Below are 24,904 nucleotides of genomic sequence, written 5' to 3'. Positions count from 1 at the left end.
TAAAGAGCTGATAACATCAAATTTGTTTTATTTCAAATTTGTAACAAAATATATTCTAGGCAACTTTTCTGACATTTGTAGCATCATCATAAACCCTGTACCACTGCTATCATTCCAAAAGCTGCTAGAACTCTGGAAGTCATCAAGTGGTCCAGCCCTTCAGCTCGGGAATACAGGTAGAATTCACATGATAGGTGATAAGAAAGCTATGTCTGTGGGCCATTCTGATCCCTCCTTTTTACCCTGGTAGGTAAGATACGATCTTAGATATATCTATCTATATCTAGATATAGATAGATATATCTGTATATCTATCTATATATACGTATATATATCTATATCTGTATATATAGATATATATACGTATATATAGATATGTATATATATATATTATACACACACACACACATATATATATATTTGTGTTGAATATTAGTCAGTGAAAAAGTTAAAGTGACAAGTTCTATGCTTTGTTCTTGTAGCTCTTTGAAGTTATCCACCTCACCAGCAATTGGAAGGTCTCAGGTCTAGCAGGCGCCACCCATGTGTAATCCTGGGGCAGGTGTGTATCTTGATTTTTTTCCCCCAAGAGATCACTCAAGGGAGAGAACAACAGAAACCCAGGCCACCAGTACTTCCCCAATTTTAGATTAGGTAAGAGGTTAGATTAAATTAACTGATGGGGAATGGTAGTGGGTGGCAGTCAGACCCAGGAGTCAGATTTGAGTAGTTGCCTGATCTCAGGAAGGTCTAAGGAAAAAAAGCTTTGACTTTTTTTTGCCCTCCTAAATAGTAGCATCCAGTCATGAAGGCCAGTGAAATGTGATTAGTCTCCTAAAATGACTTCTAATTCTTCCAGGTCCTTCTGGAGAGCCAAATCCTAGGGAAACAAAGAACAAATTTAGGACTCAAAATTTAAACCAGCATTTTCCCAAACCAGTGGAATCTGAGAACAGGGGCCCTCTGCTTCCTTCCTGAGCTCTGTTACATTCTTTTTCCTACTTCTCAGGATATCCTGGAGCCCATGAAATCTGTCTGATCCCCTAGAGGTAGAGTGTGTTTTGTTCCCTAGGGAACAAGATTTTTTTCTAAAAAATGTCACATGATGATTCAGTTAAGACAGGCAGTTTTTCCTTTTGAGATGGAGTTTTGCTCTTGTTGCCCTGGCTGGAGTGCAATCTTGGCTCACTGCAACCTCTGCCTCCCGGATTCAAGCGATTCTCTTGCCTCAGCCTCCCGACTAGCTGGGATTACAGGCATGTAACACTATTACCCATCTACTTTTGTATTTTTAATAGAGATGCTTTTCTCCATGTTGATCAGGCTGGTCTCAAACTCCCAACCTAAGGTGATCCACACAGACAGGGAGTATTTAAAAAGCCTTACCTCCAGCCGGGCGCAGTGGCTCAAGCCTGCAATCCCAGCACTTTGGGAGGCTGAGGTGGGCGGATCACAAGGTCAAGAGATCGAGACCATCCTGGTCAACATAGTGAAACCCCGCCTCTACTAAAAATACAAAAAATTAGCTGGGCATGGTGGCGTGTGCCTGTAATCCCAGCTACTCAGGAGGCTGAGGCAGGAGAATTGCCTGAACCCAGGGGGCGGAGGTCGCGGTGAGCCGAGATCGTGCCATTGCACTCCAGCCTGAGTAACAAGACTGAAACTCCGTCTCAAAAAAAAAAAAAAAAAAAAAAAAAAAAAGCCTTACCTCCTTAGTGACATCTGGGAGCTGCAGGGCCAACTTCATCCACCATCTAGCTTCAGAGTTTTTCCCAAGTTCTCTATAGCACTGAAAACAGACAACAGTGAAACCTGAGAGAAATAATATCAGGAGACTAGAAGGGGATGAGTATGTGTGCTTTCAGGAGTTTCCAGAACTATGTTGAAGTAGACAAGTGAGTTTACCTTGGAAATATATACCCTTCCTGCTTTGGAAAATCCTGGCTGTAGTTCTTCAGCCTGGGAAAAGGGACAAAGATATTTCAGTCAGAGGTTCCTATATTCTAATCAGGCTGAAGTTTATTAGAGATTTCTAGTCCCCAACCATGTGGCTGATTCAGTGGGTCTGAAGAAATCTGTATTTTTGATAAGGTGTGCAAGTGATTCTGATTTTCCCATAAAACAAGCAAACATAAAATTGCCCCCTACCAGGAAAACCCATCCCAGGAAAAAACAAGATCCCTGGTGTTTTTGCCTGCCACCCACCCCTCTCTGATACCTTTAGGAAGCTCTGGAGGGCATCTTCCACAGTGGCACTGAGAGGGCTTTCAAGCAAGGCTGTAGCAGTTTTTTTTTCTAGCCAGCTCAGGTGAGAGACCTGCCACCAAAAGATCAAGGTATGAATAAGAGGTTTTAAAGGTTTTTTTAATCTTTGAAAATGTACTTAAAACAGGGTCAAAAGGGGCTGGGTCCAACCACCAATAACACGAGCATTCAGAGGAAAGGGCATCTGAGCCAGAGTAGACCAAAAGATCTTGTTCTTTCTGGCAAAGAAATCAGTGCCAGAAGGCATTTAGGACCATTATGTTAAGCCCTGAAATGCAGCTTACCTGATAGCACCACCTGCCAAGAAGAAAATGAGCCATGGGATTTTCTGGCTGGAGAGCAATAGCTTTGTCCACATGCTCCTAAGGGGAAAATGTAAACTAACATCAGATACAAGAGTTGCTAAGAGCAGCAAGGGCCGGATGCAGTGGCTCATGCCTGTAATCCCTGTACTTTGGGAGGCTGATGCAGGTGATGCAGGTGGATCACCTAAGGTCAGGAGTTCGAAACCAGTCTTCGCAGTCCTAGCCAACCTGGTGAAACCCTGTCTCTACTAAAAATGCAAAAATTATCTGGGCATGGTGGTACATGCCTATAATCTCAGCCACTTGGGAGGGTGAGGCAAGAATTGCTTGAACCCAGGAGGAGGTTGCAGTGAGCCAAGATTACACCACTGCTCAAAAAAAAAAAAAAAAAAAAAAAGAGAGAGAGGCTGTAGAAAAGCCTTTGGCAGGGAGCCATAAAGGAGCAGGGAGTCTGGGATAGGCCAGTACAAGGAAGAAGCTTGTCCTCACCTTGAAGCTAAAGCCACTCTGGATGCGCCTCTGGATGTTCTCATGCTCAGCCAGCTGACCACAAAGCACTGCATACCTAGGGGGGAAGCAGCAAGCTCAGGGACAAGGACAAAGCATCACTGCAAGGAATGATGTCCCACCAAAAGCCTAGTGGCATTGTCCCCTGTCCCTCTACCCTCTTAGCTAGAGCTGAAAATGCCTAATTTTAATCTGTATGTAATAACCTCTCTTCACAGACCTCTGGCCCTAATTAGTAATCTTTAGTAGATATGGTAGGTTTAAAAGTCTCCAAGGTATTCTAGGTATAAAAAAGTTGGGACTACCACAGTATATCTCTTATACTTAAGAATATTTAGGCAAGTTCTCAGTCCAGATTTCCCCTCATAAAAAGTACTACCAAAGGCATTAATAAAAATTTAAAAAGCATCAAATAATAATCAGCATAAAAGTATAAGAGACCTGAGTATATTGCTTATCTTCTAAGCAGCCAAAAAAATGAGTCTCATTAGCCTTTAAGCATACAGATGTAGCACTGGGACTTAGGAAGCAATTTCTTAAGATAGTCACATTGGGAGGGTATGTTCTAGAAATTCCTAATATTAACCTGGGGACCAACAACCAGAGGAAGAAAGACTTATGTTTGCCCTCTCCCCCACATCCCCCCCTCCCAAGGAGAACCAACTAGCCAGCTTCCCATCTTCTATTCTCAGAAACAAACTCTTACTCCCCCATCCCCCAGCATTGTTCCCAGCAGCACAGCTGACATTACATGAGTAAACCAGCCAAAGTTGCTTTTTCACATATATGCTAAGTATCTGTGGGATATCGGACACTTCTAGAGGCTCATTTCCGTGTTTAATCCAAACAGCTGTTCATCAGGAATAGCTAAGAAAGCGTGGGGCCAATTTTCATCCTTGGAAGCCCAGGGAAGCAGTGACACCCAAGAAACAGTTACCTGGCCTCTGAGAAGAACCCCTGCAGAGACAAAAGTTTCAGCAACAGATGGAGAAAGACAGCCTCTCACTTAGCTCACAATCTGAGGGTGGAGATATAGAAAGCAAGGATGGCGGTGGGAAAGGAACATTTTCACTGAAACTCAGGTGCTGGAACCAGACCCCAGGACCTGAGTTTGCTCTGACACAAGTAAGATGACCAAACTTTCTATCACATGAGACCAGAAAAAGGGCTCATTTTTTTTAACCTAATAAATTGACCAATGAACTCCCAAGAGGTGAGCTCACATCTACTTTTCTTCATGCAAACCAAGCAAAGAAGCCAAAGTACCACCAGCCAGGGATCACACACAGGGGTAAGAAGAGCTTGTGCGGGAAAGGGCAGCTGCAGGTTGTCCCAGCCTCCCGAGAGCCAAGAACTTCAGGTTTGTAGCTAGGATGACTCTTACAAAGCTATTCATTTATCCAAGTTCCATCAGAAAAAAGCTTGCACTCCCCCACCTTGTCTCATTCCCAAGTCACCTCCCCGACCAGAAACTTCCCTTGTCTCTTACTAGGGGTAGACTGAGGTATGTGGAAATACAAGCCAGAGCTCCCTTTCCTGGATCTTTTGGAAAATGCCTCTGTGGCCCAGGCACAGAAAAGAGGGCTTTACTCTGCCATAGCCCTTGCTGGCTCTTCCCAAAACACTGCAGGATGTTATTACCACAGGTGGCAGTCAGCACTCTCCTCCCCCTTCTCTAGAGCAGCCTCTGCTTCTTCTTTTCCTGTAGGACAAAAGTAGACCCAGAGTTGACATGAGCTCTTACGCACATTTTCATGTGATGCCTTGTGGGAATAACTGCTTTAGCTCTCACCAGTCCCTACCCAACTTGGACTTGCTTGGAAATAGCTGTGAACTTAAGCAGAATGAAAGGCTGCATGGTGGCTGATGCGTGTAATCCGAGCACTTTGGGAGGCCAAGGTGGGTGGATCAACTGAGGTCAGGAGTTCAAGACCAGCCTGGTCAACATGATGAAACCCCCTTCTCTACTAAAAATACAAAAATGAGTTGGGCATGGTGTGGACGCCTGTAATCCCAGCTACTCTGGAGGTTGGGGCAGGAGAATCACTTGAACCCCAGAGGATGAGGCTGCAGTGAGCCAAGATCATGGTATTATGCTCCAGCCTGGGCAACAAGAGCAAAACTGACACACACACACACACACACACACACACACACACACAAATTGGGTGTGGTGGCACATGCCTGTAGTCCCAGCTACTCGGGAGGCTGAGGCAGGAGAATTGCCTGGACCCAGGAGGCAGAGGTTGCTGTGAGCAAAGATCGCGCCACTGCACTCCATGCTGGCAACAGAGTGAGACTCTGTCTCAAAAAAGAAAAGTATAAAAGGATCCAGACATGCATGGTGGTTTATGCCTGTAATCCTAGCACTTTGGGAGGCTGAGGCTGGTGGATCACCTGAGGTTAGGAGTTTTGAGACCAGACTGGGGAACATGGTGAAACCCTGTCTCCACTAAAAATACAAAAATTCGTTGAGCGCAGGGGCTCAAGCCTGTAATCCCAGCACTTTGGGAGGCCGAGGCGGGTTGATCACGAGGTCAAGAGATTGAGACCATCCTGGTCAACATGGTGAAACCCCGCCTCTACTAAAAATACAAAAAATTAGCTGGGCATGGAGGCACATGCCTGTAATCCCAGCTACTCAGGAGGCTGAGGCAGAATTGCCTGAACCCAGGGGGTGGAGGTTGCGGTGAGCCGAGATCGCGCCATTGCACTCCAGCCTGGGTAACAAGAGCAAAACTCCGTCTCATTAAAAAAAAAAAAAATTCCTGGTCCTGGTGGTGTGTGTCCACCATGATTCTGCTGCCTCAGCTACTCAGGAAGCTGAGGCAGGAGAATCAGTTGAACCTGGGAAGTAGCAGTTGACACGAGCCAAGATTGAACCACTGCACTCCAGCCTGGATGACAGAGTGAGACTCCGCCCCCTTCCCTCCAACCCCCACCCTCACCCCCGGCCAACTCAAAAAAGGGATCCAACACAATCAGAAACTGTCCCCAACAGACCTTACTCTGGAGGGGCAGTGTCTATGAATCTCAAGTTGTATAAAATTTTACTTAATTGAGGAGACGGTTCACAGCTTTGATAAAATTCTCTAAAGGGGACAGGTACATTGGCTCACAACTAGAGCTTTGAGAGGCCAAGGAGAGAGCATAGCTTGAGACCAACACCAATCTGGGAAACATAGCCAGACCCCTGTCTCTTAAAAAAATCCTCAAAAGGATCCATGATCCAAGAATATTAATTAGCTCTAGGCCAAACTCTCAAAAAGAGCTACGTGGACTGAGGTCTGACCAGAGATGACTTTCACTTAGTCTTACACACGTTTTCTAGGTTAGTGTTCTAACAAAGAAAGCCCAGACACATGAAGTTATGACAAGCATCATCAATATCGAGGCTTGAGCCTAGGACCTCCAGATAAGGACCATCATGCCTACGCACTGGAGAAGACGCTGCAAAATAGGATTTTTTTTTTTTTTTTTTTTTTTTTTTTAAAGAGTTAGGGTCTCACTTCATCACCCAGGCTGGAATGCAGTGCTGTGATCATGGCTCACTGCAGTTTTCAATTCCTAATTCAAGCAATCCTCTACCCTTAGCTTCCCAAGTAGTTAGGACTATAGATGTGCACCACCACACCCAGTTAATTTTTCTTACAAGGTGAGGTCTATCTTGCCCAGGCTGGCTTTGAACTCCTGGCTTGATGCCATCTTCCCAGCTCAGCCTCCCAAAGTGCTGGGGTTACAGGCATGAGCCACTGTACCTGGCCAAGACCTCTTTGAAGAAAACAGATGGCTTGGAAGGGAACATGGAGAAATAGAACAAATGTAAGTTGGCTAATCTGAAATGTTTTGTCTTTTTTTTGGGGGGTGGGGTGGGGGACAGTGTCTTGCTCTGTCACCCAAGTTGGAGTGCAGTGGGACAATCTAAGCTCACTGTAATCTCTGCTTCCTGGGCTGAAACAATCCTCCTGCTGGCATGTTCCACCATGCCTGGCAAATTTTTAAAGGTTTTTGTTTTGTTGTGTTGTGTTTGTAGAGACGAGGTCTCACTATGTTGCCCAGGTTGGTCTCCAACAACTGGGCTCAAGCAATCCTCTTGCCTTGGCTTCCCAAAGTGGTGAGATTACAAGGCATGAGCCACCACGCCTGGCCACAAATCCATTTTTAAAACAACTGGCTGGGCACGGTGGCTCACGCCTGTAATCCCAGCACTTTGGGAGGCCAAGGTGGGCAGATGATGAGGTCAGGAGTTCAAGACCAGTCTAGCTAACACGGTGAAACCCTGTCTCTACTAACAAAACAAAAATTAGCAGGGCATGGTGGCGCGTACCTGGCTACTAGCATTAATAAGAGATGATCAGTGATCAAGAGGGAAAGGAAAGGTGTTGACATGAAGAGTCCAAAAATCAGCCCAAAAGCTGATTGGGAATCCTCACCTGAAATTCAGGAGGGAAAACAGAAACTTGAGGAGAAACTAATTGTAATTAAGCATCTTTTGTTAAAACCTCCAAGAATTTTTCTGAGGAGCTTCAGAGACATCCTAATCAACTGGTCTGTTCTTTCTCCATCAACAGAATTCTACAAATGTTTAGAATGTTAACCTTGAGCTATTGTTAGAGTCTACACTATCAACAATTCGTATTTGTAAGTCCGTACTTCTAATAGAAAGGTGGACAAATCCGTTTTAGACAGTTAACTGAACCTGCCGGGCACAGTGGCTTATGCCTGTTATCCCAGCACTTTGGGAGGCCTAGGTGGGCGGATCACTTGAGGCCAGGAGTTTAAGACCAGCATGGCGAACATGGTGAAACTTTCTACTAAAAATACAAAAATTAGCTGGGCATGGTGGCACATGTTTGTAATCCCAGCTACTGGGTTGGCTGAGGCAAGAGAACTGCTTGAGCCTGGGAGGCGGAGGTTGCAGTGAGCTGAGATCACACGACTGAACTCCAGCCTGGGTGACAGAGTGAAACTGCTTTTTAAAAAAACAAGATATTAACTGAACCACACAGACCTAGAAACCCATTAATGGTGCCTCACTCAATTTGTGGAGTTCAGCAGGACACATCAGTCTCTTTCTAAAGTCCAAGGATTCTCTGAACTCATGATAGCCAAGGGTGAGCCATGAGCCTGGCACAGGTCAGATGCACCCTATTCTCCAAGGTGGAGCCTTTGCCAACAGACTTGCCAAGTGGATTCCAGAGTCTTCTAAGCTAGCTATATTCTTACAACACCTGCCCCACAGGCTCCATAACTGACACAAGATTCCTAGTAGCTGCAAAAAAACCTCATCAAGAAAGAAGATTTTGCCCTCTGTGGCTAGACAGTGAGAAAAACAAATAACACTGATAGGATACAACTACTCCTAAAAATATATGCACATGTGTTACTAATCAGCATGATGGATAAGCAAGGACTGCTCTCTTCCTCCAGAGGAGAAAGCAAGGGTCTTTGGGAGCCAGAGTTTGTCCCTAATGGGTAACCGAGCCACGACTGCTCTGACAGCATCTTGGTGCTTCCCTAGGGCCCCAGGCAGATGGGCCAGCCCCACCCCTGAATCAAGTCACCTTCCCACAGGAAGCTGTCAGCGCTTACCATCTAAGGCATATGACTTCTTCTCGCTGACCTCCTCAGTGAGCTCACACATGTCACTGTAGGCCCGGGCCAGGCGCCAGAGAAAGTCCTGCCGGCTTCCATACTGCAGACCAGACAGAAACAGGTAAGGCCCCTTTATCCTCAGCTGTGGAGAATGGAGGCCCTGGCCTTCCCCCACACCCTAGGTTTGAATTTGCAAGCTAATATGTTACAATCACCAGCATCACGCCAGCTCCTATGCACAGCCATCCCCCCAGTCATCCCTTCCCACGTGCAGTTAAAGTATGACACATTCTCTGTCTAGCCAGTGGGTTGCACAATCACAGGGTTAGGGCATTCTGGCCTCCTCAAACTGCCAGGAGGAAAGGTCAACTCTAAGAAGATGTCATAAGGGATGAGAGGTCTCTTGTTGACACATGAAGAAAGTGTGAAAGGAAAAGGGAGAGGCCGGGTGCGGTGGCTCAAGCCTGTAATCCCAGCACTTTGGGAGGCCGAGGCGGGTGGATCACGAGGTCAAGAGATCGAAACCATCCTGGTCAACATGGTGAAACCCGTCTCGACTAAAAATACAAAAAATTAGCTGGGCATGGTGGTGCGTGCCTGTAATCGCAGCTACTCAGGAGGCTAAGGCAGGAGAATTGCCTGAACCCAGGAGGCAGAGGTTGCGGTGAGCCGAGATCGGGCCATTGCACTCCAGCCTGGGCAACAAGAGAGAAACTCCGTCTCAAAAAAAAAAAAAAAAAAAAAAAAAAGAAAGGAAAAGGGAGACTTTTAACTTCCAGTGGGCGGAACGGGGGGATTGGTTATACCTGGGTGGGCCTAACTTTTGTCAGGGAACCTGAGAAGAGAATTGTGGTTGAGTGACCTACACAGTGGTCACTTGGGGCTGGCAGCTTGAACTCTGTATCAAGGGAAAAGAGGAGAAAAAAAATCCCATTTCTTTTCACATTTACCCCTAGAGGTAAGAGGTAGAGCTCTTTCTGCAGTAGCTCTACAGGAGGCAGAGGACTTTGCTCCCCCGACCTCAGCTGGGGAGTCCTCAGCTCTGGAGCAAACAGTACACTGGCCCTAGGGTCCACACTGGGCCTCATCGGAAGAGGATATGCTACCTGGGAACAGATGCAGAACCCGCTGTCTTACCCTTATTTCTTCCCCCATGTCACCTTGTTGGGGCAGTAACCACATGGGCGTTCATTTCCCAGGGTTCAGGAGCAGAGGGATGGAGGGAGGGAAGGAGTATCAGGCAGGCAGCTGGAGCCTCACCGCCAGCTTGTTGTTGAGCAGCAGCTGGAAGCCCTCCCGCTTGCCCTGCTCATCACCCTGGTGCATCTCATCCGCCTGCTGCAGGAGGGGCAGCACATCCTCCAAGCCTGAGGAAGCTCCAGGCTCCAGGGCACTGGGCACCAGACCCGAAGATGCCTCCACCTCCAGGTCCAGAGAATCCTTTCTCCCCATCTTCACAGTCTCACAGCTTGCTTCATCTTCCCCATCCTCACTCTCTTTGTCAGAGTCCCGCTCATTGTCAGACTCCGCATTGGCTGTTGTGTAACTGGAATAGAAATGTAAGGGACAATAAGGAAGATGGTTATTCAGCTCAGAGCCCTTAGGATCTATCCCTCACCTCCCTTACCCCCAAAGAAGTACTCTACATGGCATTGTCCAAAGCACCAAATCATAATCCAGACAGTCTTGCTCTGTTGCCAGTCGCCAGGCTGGAGTGCAGTGGCGCGATCTTGGCTCACTGCAACCTCCACCTCCTGGGTTCAGGCAATTCTCCTGCCTCAGCCACCTGAGTAGCTGGGACTACAGGCACGCACCACCATGCCCAGCTAATTTTTGTATTTTTGGTAGAAACGGAGTTTCACCATGTTGGCCACGATGGTCTCGATCTCTTGACCTCATGATCTGTCCACCTTGGCTTCCCAAAGTGCTGGGATTACAGGCATGAACCATTGCACCCGGACAATCATTCCTACCCCTTAAAGGCAGAATTTTTTTTAAAAATTTTGAGAGAGTCTCATTGTCACCCAGGTTGGAGTGCAGTGGCTCAATCTTGGCTCATTGCAACCTCCACCTCCTGGGCTCAAGCAATTCTCCCACGTAACTTTTTTTGTATTTTTAGTAGAGATGGGGTTTTGCCATGCTGCCCAGACTGGTCTCAAACCGTGGCTTCAAGTGATTCACCCACATCAGCCACTCAAAGTGCTGGAATTGCCAGGCGTGGTGGCTCAAGCCTGTAATCCCAGCACTTTGGGAGGCCGAGGCAGGTGGATCACGAGGTCAAGAGATTGAGACCATCCTGGTCAACATGGTGAAACCCCGTCTCTACTAAAAATACAAAAAATTAGCTGGGCATGGTGATGCGTGCCTGTAATCGCAGCTACTCAGGAGGCTGAGGCAGGAGAATCGCCTGAACCCAGGAGGCGGAGGTTGCAGTGAGCCGAGATCGCGCCATTGCACTCCAGCCTCGGTAACAAGAGCGAAACTCCATCTAAAAAAAAAAAAAAAAAGTGCTGGAATTACAGGTATGAGCCACCATGCTCAGCAGAAATCATTTGAGAGAAAGCTTCGTATGAGAACTAAGGGCTGGGAAAGTGAACTGGGTAGGAAAGAATAGCCAACCAACTGGGCCCTGTGACAGTCAAGGCAAATATCAAAAGCCCCTGCTCGTTTTGCCTTTTCAGTCAAAGACACTTGCCAGAACCAACGTGTGGGTGCAGCCTCAGGCCATGGGCAGCCACACACATCCACAGTCTCTTTCACAAATGCATAACCTCTGGCCCAAGTCAAAAACCAAACCTAAACTCCAACAGGAGTAGACCTTGGTAACCTTGGGAACTTAAGGTGTGGGGAGAAGTGAACAGGAACCACTTTGCAGCTGTAGGCAAGAAGGGGAAAACAGGCCAGGTGCGGTGACTCACGCCTATAATCCTAGCACTTTGGGAGGCCTAGGTGGGTAGATGATCTAAGGTCAGGAATTTGAGACCAGCCTGGCCAAAATGGTGAAACCCCATCTCTACTAAAAATATAAAAATTAGCCAGGTGTGGTGGCGAGCACCTGTAATCCTAGCTACTAGGGAGGCTGAGGCACAGGAATTGCTTGAACCTGAGAGGAGGAGGTTGTAGTAAGCCAAAATCATACCTCTGCACTCCAGCCTGGGCAGGAGTGAGACTCTGTTTCAAAAAAAAAAAAAAAAGGCAAAGGCTATGCAAGCCACCCCGTGAAAAGGTGTTTGGAGGGCTGCCAAATGCCAGGTGACTCCCAAGGAGCCCCAACCCTCATGCACCCACTAAAGAGGAAGCCAAGTTTCTCTTGGATCTCAGCCACCAGCAGCTGATTAGGGTGTTTTCCCTGAGTGCCTAAAATAAATCAGATAAGGACCGAGCAGGGAAAAAGGTAGGACTTCCAGAGGTCAGAAGCAGACAGAAAAAAAGCCCTCTAGACCAGGTGTCCCCAAACTTTTTACACAGGGGGCCAGTTCACTGTCCCTCAGACCGTTGGAGGGCCGCCACATACTGTGCTCCTCTCACTGACCACCAATGAAAGAGGTGCCCCTTCCTGAAGTGCGGTGGGGGGCCGCATGTGGCCCGTGGGCCGTAGTTTGGGGACGCCTGCTCTAGACTCAGGGAAAAATGCAAGGGCTGTTGGAGCTAGCAGCCCTGAAGCATAGGGGAGATTGTCACGTCATCTCAATGATAAGCCTTGCTCCATCTGGAAAAACGTTAAGAGTAGGCTCCCAGGCCTGGCGCGGTGGCTCAAGCCTGTAATCCCAGCACTTTGGGAGGCCGAGGCGGGTGGATCACGAGGTCGAGAGATCAAGACCATCCTGGTCAACATGGTGAAACCCCGTCTCTACTAAAAATACAAAAAATTAGCTGGGCATGGTAGCGTGTGCCTGTAATCCCAGCTACTCAGGAGGCTGAGGCAGGAGAATTGCTTGAACCCAGGAGGCGGAGGTTGCGGTGAGCCGAGATCGCGCCATTGCACTCCAGCCTGGGTAACAAGAGCAAAACTCCGTCTCAAAGAAAAAAAAAAAAAAGTAGGCTCCCTGAGGCTGGAGCAAAACAACTGAAGGAGAGATGAGACACACACCTACAAATAAAGTCAACACATGACAGCCTAACGCCAGGGCAGAAGTGCTGTCCTCCTTGTCCAGAAAACCAGAAACCATGGAGCAGCAGGCTGAAGACTCTAGAACTGAGCAGCCAGTCCTGGTGGCAATCTGTGCTGACTGCATCCTTACAGAGGAGCTTCTGCCTCAACTAAAAAAGAGGCCCCAGACACATCTACAAGGACTTGTAAGGTACTTAAAACCTTTCTTAGCTGCACCTTGTTTTTCAAAAGGTTATCCAAGTATCTTTCCCCGTTAGTTATTTGCAGGAAAAAAAAAAAAAACTTTAGAAATTAAAGGGACAAGGATAAGTGTCATCAAATTTCATAATCGACCTGGGTACTTATAAGCGAGACCACTCACAGGTAATCAAGAAAAACTGAAACTCCCAATGGCACCTGCCACAGACTGAAAAAAATCAAACCACAATTTCCTCTGCCCAGCCAGGCCCAAAGGCAAAATCGGTAAATGGTTTATCTGGAATGCAAAGCTGGAATCTCGTCATCTCCTTTTGCTAGAAAGAGGAGGAGACCCTATTTCCTGTTGGGTTGAGGGCTGCCTCAGCCAATCAGGAGCCCAAACAGGAGTCTCTCTGCCTCCAGTTCTCCCCCGGAGGGACCTAGTCCTGCTAGAGCCCAGGCATGAGTACAGAATCCCCTGGGACCAGAGCTGCAATACTGCCATCCCTCTGGATCCTAAAGGCCCAGCTCACAAAGCCAAGAAGAGAGGTCACAGGGCCTTGCTGCCACAAACAGAGTGAGAGCCAGCAGAGTCCCATGAGTCAGGGAGGCTCCAGGGAAGCTGACACACAGAGGGGACTTAAATTGCACCTCAGCCCCACTTTAAGGAGCTCTCCTCATCAATCTGAAACTCCACTGCCTGATATCAGCTTCTGGGGACTCAGAAAAGATGAATCACGTGCCAACAGCTACTACATTTATGCTATTATCTCTCACTTTTCACCTCAGACTAACCCAGCCAGCCTTTGGAGAAATCCACCAGAGGGGTGACCCTTTTTACATACCCTGAGGCTACTGAGATCTGCCAGGGATGAGCAGGGACCTTTGAAAAGACCCTTTAGTCCTGTCCACTCCAGAGGACAGGAGTTCCCACAGTGGGCCAGAGACCCAAGGCTCCCTCTAAGCAAGGAGACTGCCACTCTACTCTTAAGCAGAGGCCACAGTAAGTAATGATGGACTCAGTTACACACATCTCCCTTCCTGGCAATTAAGTTTCTCTTAACTTCACTTAAACCATATTAGAGGCTGAATATGAGACCTTCAAAAATGACCAAGCACATGGGCCTTGACCTTGAGATAGGACCCAACTTAATGAGGTCATAAATGCCAAGAAGGAGTCTTCAAAATGAGGCTGTAGGCCGGGCGCGGTGGCTCAGCCTGTAATCCCAGCACTTTGGGAGGCCGAGGCAGGTGGATCACGATGTCGAGAGATCGAGATCATCCTGGTCAACATAGTGAAACCCCGTCTCTACTAAAAATACAAAAAACTAGCTGGGCGTGGTGGCGCGTGCCTGTAATCCCAGCTACTTAGGAGGCTGAGGCAGGAGAATTGCCTGAGCCCAGGAGGCAGAGGTTGCGGTGAGCCGAGATCGCGCCATTGCACTCCAGCCTGGGTAATGAGAGCGAAACTCCGTCTCAAAAAAAAAAAAAAAAAAAAAATGAGGCTGTAGGCGGTCTCTCTTGGCTGAGATGCCTGGGAAGGCTGGAGGAGCTGGTGTTTTAAGGCAGTGGAGTTCTAACAGAGGTTGGAACTCAAGCTGTGTTTGGTACAATGCCTGGGGAACAAACTCACAGAGCTGCACAGTGATTCTGCCTCTGCCAGCCCTCAACATCCTGAGACCTCAAGGTTTTAATTTTATACAGAAGAAAGAAGGAATATAGCTTTCAGTGAAATCGAGCAGCCCATCAAATTTCTGCCCTTCATCCCTCAAAGCAGCTCTCCTTGCCCCAAGACCCACAAGTTCAAAGCCGTTTCAGAGTTCGTTGACTCCTAGAGCTCCCCCTTGACCTACATGACAGTGACGGTGGCATAAAGAATTAATCACCACAGCCACTACCCTAGATAGCAACTGGCTCAACCACAGAGTGTTGCACCATCACCTGCTCCCATGCCACGGGACTGGGCATGGGACAGAGCCTGATGGAACTATAATTAAGAAAGCTGACCTTTCCCTTGCCCCATCACAGATTGCTGGCAGCCCTGGCCTGCTCCTTGTGGCCTTGGGAGTCCCAGTGAGCACCCTAAGCAGTGAAGCACTCACAAGTGTCCCTGCTTAACTGCTCTGCCTCTCAATGACCCTAGAAGCTTGTACAACTTCCTTATTTTCTTGAGAGACAGTCTCTCTTTCGCCTAGACTGGAGTGCAGTGGTGCAATCTTGGCTCACTGCAACCTCTACCTCCCAGGTTCAAGTGATTCTCCTGCCTCAGCCTCCTGAACAGCTGGAATTACAAGAGCACACCACTATGTCCAGCTAATTTTTGTATTTTTAGTGGGACAGGGTTTCGCCATGTTGGCCAGGCTGGTCTCAAACTCCTGAACTCAAGTAATCCACCTGCCTTGGCCTCCCAAAGTGCTGGGATTATAGGCGTGAGCCACCATGCTTGGCCTCAAGTACAACTTTTTTTTTTTTTTTTTTTGAGACAGTCTGCTCTATTGCCCAGGCTGGCGCCCTCTCAGCTCACTGCAGCCTCCATCTCCTGGGTTTAAGTGATTCTTCTGCATCTGCCTCTTGAGTAGCAGGGATTACAGGTGTCTGCCACCATGCCTGGCTAATTTTCTTTTTTTTTTCTTTTTTCTTTTTTTTTTTTTTTTTGAGACAGAGTTTTGCTTTTGTTACCCAGACTGGAGTGCAATGGCGCGATCTCGGCTCACTGCAACCTCGGCCTCCTGGGTTCAGGCAATTCTCCTGCCTCAGCCTCCTGAGTAGCTGGGATTACAGGCATGCACCACCATGCCCAGCTAATTTTTTGTATTTTTAGTAGAGACGGGGTTTCACCATGTCATCCAGGATGGTCTTGATCTCTTGACCTCGTGATCCACCCGCCTCGGCCTCCCAAAGTGCTGGGATTACAGGCGTGAGCCACCGCGCCCGGCGCTAATTTTCATATTTTTAGTAGAGACGGGGTTTCACCATGTTGACCAGTTTGGTCTTGAACTCCTGACCTCAGGTAATCCATCCTCCTCGGCCTCCCAAAGTGCTGGAATTACAGGCACAAGCCACCACACCCAGCCTAGTACAACTTATTCAAATCATCACAAAGTGGATAAGCTGCAATGGGTCATGCCTGTAATCTCGGCATTTGGAGACCGATGTAGGAGAACTGCTTGAGGCCAGGAGTTCAAGACCAGCCTAGGCAACATAGGGAGACCCTATCTCGACAAAAAAATAAACAAAATTGGGAGGGCATGACGGTACATGCCTGAAGTCCCAGCTATTCAGCAAGAAGGCTGAGGCAGGAGGATCACTTGAGCCCAAGAGGTTGAGGCTGCTGTTCTGTGATCGCGCCACTCAACTCCAGCCTGGGCAACAGAGTGAGAGCCTGTCTTTTAAAAAGGCCGTGAAAAGCCTCAAGTTTTGTTTGATCTTGGGCAGAGCTGTGACCTCTCCTGTTCTTACCTCCTTACAGAGTTCAAACATCAATTCCCCACTCAAGAAGCCTGCTTCCTTAGGTTCTAGAGACATTCTTTACGTCTCAGTGGCCACTATCAATGACTTCCTCCGTCTCTCGCTTTGATTCAGATCTATCAAATATTAATTTCACTGTGCCCCCTCTTTAACACAACTTCTGGAAGCATCTCTTAGCCCAGAGCCATTTAGGTAAACGGAATTTTAAAAAGCCACTTCCGCTTGCCCTTGAGAATACAGGTAACAGGGATCTGACAACCCAAACAACAGCAGTCCCCCATGGAGGAGCAGTGCTCTTTACTACCACTCCACAGGTTTGGGGAGGCCCCTGAACAGTCATCAAATCCAGCGTTGGTGTTAACAATATTTCAGTCAACAATGGACTGTGCATACAACAGTGAGTGTATAAGGAATTTTTCAGCTCCATTATCATCTATCATCTAGTATTTACTTAACACCATTTTTCTCCTTTTTTTTTTTTGAGTCAGGTTCTCACTCTGTCACCCAGGCTGGAGTGCAGTGGCACAATTATGGTTCACGGCAGCCTCAAACTCCCAGCCTCCCAAGTAGGTGGGACTACAGGCATATGCTACCATGCCCGGCTAGCTTTTTTGTTATGTTTTTTAGTTGAAGTCTCACTCTGTCTCCCAGGCGGGAGTGCCATGGCTTGCTCTTGGCTCACTGCAACCTCTGCCTCCTGGGTTCAAGCAGTTCTCCTACCTCAACCTCTTGAGTAGCTTGGATGACATGTGCCACCATGCCTGGTGTAATTTTTTTTATTTTTAGTACAGACGGAGTTTAGACATGTTGGCCAGGCTGGTGTTGAACTCCTGACCTCAGGTGATCCGCCTGCCTCAGCCTCCCCCAGCTAGTTAATTTATGTAGAGACATGGTCTCCCTGCCTTGCCCGGGCTGGTCTCAGGCTCTTGGACTCAAGCAATCCTCCTGCCTTGGCCTCCCAAAGTGCTGGGATTACCCATGAGCCACCACTGCTCTTGGCCTGATTTTAACTTGTAGTTTCCATGTGCCCACTTATAGATAATTCCTCTGATCCACCATAAAACTTGGCTGTTCTTTGCACCAGTCTTTTCCTTGAAAAGAAGAAGGGCTGGATAAGGAGAAATCAGCCTTTAGGCTTCACACAGGCTACCCGAATGACTGGAGCTAGAAGCAGACAAGGGCAGTTGCTGCCACTGACAATATCAGACTCTGGCCTTGGGACCAAAGTTTCAAAGTGGTGCTAGTGGTTTAAACTCAAAAAGCCCTTAGCATGACCAGATTTGGAGGAAGCTGTCCACCAGAAACCTGCCAGCTGCCCTGCCTCACAGAAAGGTCTACTGTCATTCCTCCTGGGCCACTGAGAACTCAGAACAGCCACCTGCCACCTGTAAAGATTCAAGGGATCATAGGCAAGGCTCTTCTGTGGGAAGAAGGTGACTCCCAGGAAGAAGGAGCGTGCTTTGTGCTTAGAGATCTCTGTATACCAGCTCAGCCACCCAAGGAAAGGAACAAAGCCAAACCATGTTATAAAGTCTCTGTGATAACACAGAAAAATGCCCAAATAATGTATCATAATAACTGTAATAAACTGACTCAGAAAATAGCAGATGTAAGCAATAACTGCTATTAACATCTACAGTTGTCTGAATGACATAAACAGGATGGGTTTGTTTCAACTGTTCTGCACTTATCTGTTCCAAAAATTATTTACAGCAGCTTGGTTTGGATTTTACATTGATAATACTTTTACGAAACACAACCTGGCTGTAGCCACAACTGCCTCCAGGAAAGACAACTCACCCCCCTTCGCTCTCGGCATCTGTAAACGTAGCTCCCGAGGAGGCTGTGAAATAGACAGAGCTGGAGCCAGTGGAGTCACTCCTCTCCCGGACAAAAGGAAACCTTCGCCGCCGAGCCACTCTCTGGTTCTCTTCCATGTGGGATCTGAAAAGCAAGCCAGTCCCAGAGGGTACCATTAGGCCCCATCCAGCCTGTCTTTCCACTCACCATGGGGTGCCTCTTACTACCGCTTCTCATTAAAGGGCCAAGAACAGAGAAAACCCTAGGTCTCTACCCACAGGAGGGTAAGCAAGGGAGCTCCCTGGTCCCAGCCGACACAGACTAGGCTAGGCAGAACAGAGCGCTTCGGCTGCAGATGAACCATGAGAGTCCAGAAGCAGCAAGGAGCATGTGCAAGGCAAGGTACCAAATGTACAGCTTCTACCAGATTAGGCCAGAAGCTATAAAACTGGTTTCTTCCTTAGAGACAGAGAGCAAAGGCCAGAACACACCTCAGCTGAAAGCTACAGGGGAGGGATACAGCAGGAAAGGAAGCTGCATTACTCACCGGACCTCCCCAACAATCTCCCCTGCAAGCCCTCGCAGGCTGCTCCTCAACTCCTCCACCTCCTGCCGCAGCGCCACAAGGCTGGTCAGCACAAAGTCCAGGCGGTCCAGCACCTTCTCCTGACCTTCCCGTGGAAGAGTGGGCAGCACCGCGGCATCTCCAGCCCCACCAGGGACAGCCCGCAGCAGCATCACTGAAGAGCGAGAATGGGAAGCAGTAACACCCAGGAATATAGTGGGGGAAGAGATCTCACCCCTACCGTTCAAGAACACCTGCTTCTCATTGGAAGAGAAGGCCCAGTGAGGCTCAAATAGGACACACATTGACAGCCAAGACATGGTAACAAGTCCCAAGTAACTACCCAGGGATCTCTAAACAAGAGCCCTCTGCTCCAAGAACCTTCCATACCAGGGCCCTTCAGGAATGCTGCACACCATGACAGATAATGTAAAATGCTTGCCAGAGTGGAACCTGAACAAGGACAGTTGTCTTGCTAGAGTAAAAGAAAAACCTTCCCCTCACCATATAGTGCCCAATACCAGGGAGTCAATACTAACCACACAGCAAAACTAAAACTAAGCTCCCTCAAATTCTGATCTCTCACTTCACAAAGAATAGCAGGAAAAACCTGGAGCTTCTCCCAGAACTTAGTAACTGCCCCCCACTGAGAGAAGGGGGCCAGTTACTAAAAGAAAAGGTATACCAGAAAAAGCCCATCCAAACCATCTCAAAAAGACACCATTACTAAGCCCCACGGACCCAACCCTAAATCTCACTCTGAGTAAATTCCAGCAGTGAAATGCTAGCAAAGTGAGAGCCACCTATGGTAACTGGACTGGAAAATACAAAAACAAAAAAGAAACCAGAGAGGCAGGATCCACATACATCAAGCAAAATCCCTTATTAAAGGAAATCTGGTAAACCAGACCAGGCCACAACACACAGCCAATAATGTTCAAGAATGCAGAGCAAGAAAGAATCCTGGGAATGTGGCCACTTTCTTCTCATAGCAATTACAAACAAATGACAAGGAAATGGAAGGAAGCACAATTGCAATGCTAGATTATCACCAGGTTAGCAAATGCTGAGAGAGAGAGATCCAAGATGGCTGATCACTAGCAGCTCGGGATTGTAGCTCCCAGTGAAAGCACAAAGAACGAGAGAACGCCACACCTTCACATGAATTCTTGTTGCTCACGCACCAGGAGATTCCCAGTGGAGGAGCCTCACGGGTCGCCAGCACGACTCTTGTGACCGGCAAGGCGGTTTTGCTGGCGCCTCGGAGCGTCGGTTCTTGGTGCAGAGTCAGAAAAGCACCATCAATCTTAACGCCGCTGATTTAGTCAGCGCAGTGGGTTGCTCAGATTTTGGCGCTGAGAATCAATAAGTTGGACGTCCACTCGGAAACCCAATTACAAAGACGGTGATTATAAAGACCACAGATGGATAAATCTACAACGAAGGGAAGAAAACAGCCAAAAAAGGCTGAGAATACCCAAGATCAGAACGCCTCTCCCTCAGCAAGGGATCACAGTTCCTCATCAGCAACGGAACAAGGCTTGATGGAGAATGAGTGTGTTCCAATTACAGAAGCAGGCTTCAAAATGTGGCTAATAAGAAACTTCTGTGAATTAAAAGAACTTGTTCAAACCCAATCTAAAGAAACTAAGCACTTTGAAAAAAAGTTTGACAAATTTTAACAAGAATACACAATTTAGAGAGGAATATAAGTGAATTGATGGAGCTGAAAAACACAATACAAGAACTACGTGAAGTATGCACGAGTTTTAACAGCCGAATTGATCAAGCAGAAGAAAGGATATCAGAGGTCGAAGACCAACTCAATGAAATAAAACAAGACAAGATTAGAGAAAAAAGGATAAAAAACAACGAGCAAAGTCTCCAAGAAATATGGGACTATGTGAAAAGACCTAATCTACGCTTGATAGGTGTACCTGAATGTGACGAAAAGAATGAATCCAAGCTGGAAAATACGCGTCAGGATATTATTCAGGAAAATAATAGTAAGGCAGGATAATATACAACTCCAGGTAATACAGAGAACACCACAAAGATATTCCTGAAGAGCAACTCCAAGGCACATAATTGTCAGATTCACCAGGGTTGAAATGAAGGAGAGGCCGGGCACGGTGGCTCAAGCCTGTAATCCCAGCACTTTGGGAGGCCGAGGCGGGTGGATCAGGAGGTCAAGAGATCGAGACCATCCTGGTCAACATGTTGAAACCCCGTCTCTACTAAAAATACAAAAAATCAGCTGGGCATGGTGGCACGTGCCTGTAATCCCAGCTACTCAGGAGGCTGAGGCAGGAGAATTGTTTGAACCCAGGAGGAGGGAGATTGCAGTGAGCCGAGATCGCGCCATTGCACTCCAGCCTGGGTTACAAGGGCAAAACTCCGTCTTAAAAAAAAAAAAAAAAGAAATGAAGGAGAAAATACTAAGGGCAGCCAGAGAGAAAGGTCAGGTTACCCACAAAGGGAAGCTTATTAGACTTACAGCAGATCTCTCAGCAGAAACCCTACAAGCCAGAAGAGAGTGGGGACCAATATTCAACATCCTTAAAGAAAAGAACTTTCAACCAAGAATTTCACATCCAGCTAAACTAAGCTTCATAAGTGAAGGAAAAATAAAGTTTTTTGTGAACAAGCAAGCACTCACAGATTTCATCACCACCAGGCCTGCTTTACAAGAGCTTCTGAAAGAACTACTACACATAGAAAGGAACAAACAGTATCAGCCTTTCTAAAAAATACCAAAAAGAGCATCAATATAATGAAGAATTTACATCAACTAATGGGCAAAATAGCCAGCTAATATTAAATGGCAGTATTAAACTCACATATATCATTATTAATTCTAAATTTAAATTGATTAAATCCCCCAATCCAAAGACAGACAGGCAATTTGAATAAAAAACGAAAACCCATCAGTATGCTGCATCCAGACCCATCTCATATTCAGGGATACAGAAAGACTCAAAACAAGGGATGGAGAAAGATTTACCAACCAAACAGAGAGCTAAAATATATAAATAAAAAGTAGAAGTTACAATTTTTGCCTCTGATAAAATAGTCGTTAAAGCAACAAAGATCAAAAGAAGCAAAGAAGGACATTATATAATGATAAAAGGATCAATGCAACAACAAGAACAGCTAAAGATCCTAAATATATACGCACCCAATACAGGAATACGCAGACATACAAGACAATAAAGAGACTTAGACTCCCACACAATAATAGTGGGAGACTTCAACATTAATATTAGACAGATCAATGAGACAGAAAATTAACAACGATATCCAGGACTTGCTCAGATTTGGAACAAGTAAACGTAATTAACATTTATAGAACTCTCCACTTTAATACACAAAATATACACTCTTATCAGTACCACATCATATCAACTTAGAAGTTTAAACGAAATGTTGGTTGGCTCCTTGTTATTCTCTTCCCTCATTTTCTTTCATGACTCCATTATTAAGGACAATTATAGGCATACCCATATTTAGACTGCATTCTAGCCCGGGCAATAAAGCAATACCCCCATCCTCTCTCCCTCTTCCTCCTCTTTCTTCCTCTTCTTTATTCTTTAAAAAAAAAAAAAAAGAAAAAAAAAGAAAATGCTGACAATCAATTGCAATCTAAGGTGATAGCTCATTGAAGACTCTTCCAAACTATCTTTTCCAAACAAGCTAACATTGGTAATCAGAGAAAACACTCATTTCCAATTAGTATGGGGATGAGATAATCTAAACGCTCCCTCTGGCCAGGCCCAGTGGCTCACACCTGTCATCCCAGCACTTTGGGAGGCCGAGGCCAGTGCATCACTTGAGGTCAGGAGTTTGAGACAACCCTGGCCAATATGGTGAAATCCATCTTTACTAAAAATACAAAAATCAGCTGGGCATGGTGGTGCATGCCTGTGATCCCCGCTACTTGGGAGGCTGAGAAAGAAGAATCACTTGAACCTGGGAGATGGTGGCTGTAGTGAGCCAAGATCACGCCACTGCACTCCAGCCTGTGCAACAGAGCGAGACTCTGTCTCAAAAAAAAAGAAAAAGGCCGGGCATGGTGGCTCATGCCTGTAATCCCAGCACTTTGGGAGGCCAAGGCAGGTGGATCACAAGGTCAGGAGTTCGAAACCGGCCTGGCCAAAATGTTGAAACCCCGTCTCTATTAAAAATACAACAATTAGCTGGGCGCGGTGGCATGCGCGTCTGTAGTCCCAGCTACTCAGGAGGCTGAGGCAGGAGAATCACTTGAACCTGGGAGGTGGAGGCTGCAGTGAGCTGAGATCGTGCCATTGCACTCCAGCCTGGGTGACAGAGTGAGACTCTTGTCTCAAAAAAAAAAAAGAAAAGAAAAAGAAAACAGAAACACTCATCTCAAACAAAGATGGTAGTAGTTTGAACCAGCCCTAGATACTTTGCTCAAACAAGGAAAGTTCAGCAGATCTGAAAGAACTACTCATTTCAGCTGTGCAGGCTGCCAGCCACATTCAGCTTCAACTTCATGACGTGTGCTCCTAGCCTTATGCTGTACAAAGTCCACTGGACCAGGTGACCAAGCCCAACCTTTCCACTTAATCTGTGACCGCCTCAGGAAAGTTACACAATCTTTTTGAATCTCAGTTTCCTCATAGGACGAATTAAAAAAAAACTTGAATGAGATAGTTTCCAAGTTGCCTTCAAATTCTAATATATGATTTAATACATAAGCCTCAAGACTTTTAATCCCTACAAGACTCTTTTTGCCCTCTTTTGGACTCTTCCTCTACTTACTACACACCTCACACAACAGTAAGCAAGTGCCTTTAATATCCACATAGCATTATTGTGGCAAGAACTAAAAGTAAAAGCTAAGCAGACTTTTTGAAATATACTTTCTTGGTAACAGAGGGGAAAGAGTACAGAAAATGACGACTGCCTTTTCTTTTTTGAGATTGAGTCCGACTCTATCGCCCAGGCCGGAGTGCAGTGGTGCAATCTGGGCTCCCCGCAACCTCCGCCTACCGGGTTCAAGCAATTCTCGTGTCTAAGCCTCGCCAGTAGCTAGGACGACAGACCATGCCACCACGTCCGCTCATTTTTGTATTTTTAGTAAAGACGGGGTTTCACCACGTTGAAATCTGGTTGAATGTTAGCCAGGCTGATCTGGAACTCCTGACCTCAGGTGATCCGGCCGCCTCGACCTCCCAAAGTGATGGGATTACAGCCGTGAGCCATCGCACCCAGCCTGACGACTGATTTTTCAACAAGCTTCCAAAACAGTGAAACCGTAAGGCACTTCCCTCCGTTGCCCAGTCACACAGCCTCCACCAAAAGCAGCCCGGACCCCAGCCCATTAGTCTGCAGTGACTGCGGTCTCGGGACCGGCTCCTACCCTGGCGTCCAGGCTCTAAAGTCTGCGTGTAGTCCAGGGAGTTGGGCAGGCTCTGGTTGCGGCCATGGCGCGGGGTCCGTTTCCATCGCTTGCTGTAAAGGACGCACAGGAATCCAAGGCCGGCGGCGGTACCCAGCAACAGTCCCAGCCCGGCACGGACACCGCCCAGGGCCCCCAGTCTAGACATGCTGTACCTGCGGCCCGCAGAAGCCACCGGGAGCGAGCAGGCAGGCAGGCAGGCAGGCAGGCAGGCGCCGGTGGGCGGGCGGGGGTAGGAAGAGAGAGATTCGTGAGCCTGGTAAAGCTATCCCCAAGGCCGAACCCTAGCAGATATCCCCTTGCCCTAACCCTGAGCTCCCGACTCCCTGCACCCCAATGTGAACCCTAAAGCTTCCTCCAGCCCCCAAGGCCTCACTGCCGCTCCCCTCACCCAGCCTGGACGTAACAGCCCCTTCAGCACACCCCTCGACCCGGCTCAGAGTCCGGCTCCTGGGCCTTCAATCCCCACCTCAGCCTCACGACACTGCAGACCACAAACCCGCCGCCCTGGCTGCAAACTCCTGGTCTTCCCCCGCAGCCCCCGAAGGCGCTCTGGCCTGGCAAGAGAGCAATTCAGACCCTTACCCGGCAGCCAGCAACCATGGCAGCAGCCGCCGCGGGCTCACGCTATCAGTGACTGTGACGTCACGCAGACGACGCCAACGGCTCGGAGCGCCGCGGCGCGCCGC

General features: G+C 47.5%; 1 protein-coding gene across 1 annotated transcript; it reads right to left on the bottom strand.

Moving 5' to 3' along the window:
- Nucleotides 1-11: 11 nt before the first annotated feature.
- RMDN3 (regulator of microtubule dynamics 3) lies at nucleotides 12-24,892 on the bottom strand. Its single transcript, XM_010346217.3, has 13 exons — nucleotides 24,801-24,892; nucleotides 24,177-24,370; nucleotides 18,776-18,968; nucleotides 18,229-18,372; nucleotides 9,933-10,218; nucleotides 8,670-8,772; nucleotides 4,719-4,779; nucleotides 3,060-3,135; nucleotides 2,550-2,627; nucleotides 2,219-2,317; nucleotides 1,906-1,959; nucleotides 1,709-1,789; nucleotides 12-880 (listed from the first exon to the last, which is right to left on the bottom strand). The coding sequence occupies exons 2-13, from the start codon at nucleotides 24,361-24,363 to the stop codon at nucleotides 827-829; spliced, it is 1,416 nt and encodes a 471-aa protein (XP_010344519.3). The 5' UTR covers nucleotides 24,364-24,370; nucleotides 24,801-24,892; the 3' UTR covers nucleotides 12-826.
- Nucleotides 24,893-24,904: the final 12 nt, after the last annotated feature.

The sequence above is a fragment of the Saimiri boliviensis genome, chromosome 2, assembly GCF_048565385.1.
Source record: "Saimiri boliviensis isolate mSaiBol1 chromosome 2, mSaiBol1.pri, whole genome shotgun sequence".
Taxonomy (NCBI): Eukaryota; Metazoa; Chordata; class Mammalia; order Primates; family Cebidae; genus Saimiri; species Saimiri boliviensis.
This window is presented reverse-complemented; position numbering and strand designations above follow the sequence as displayed.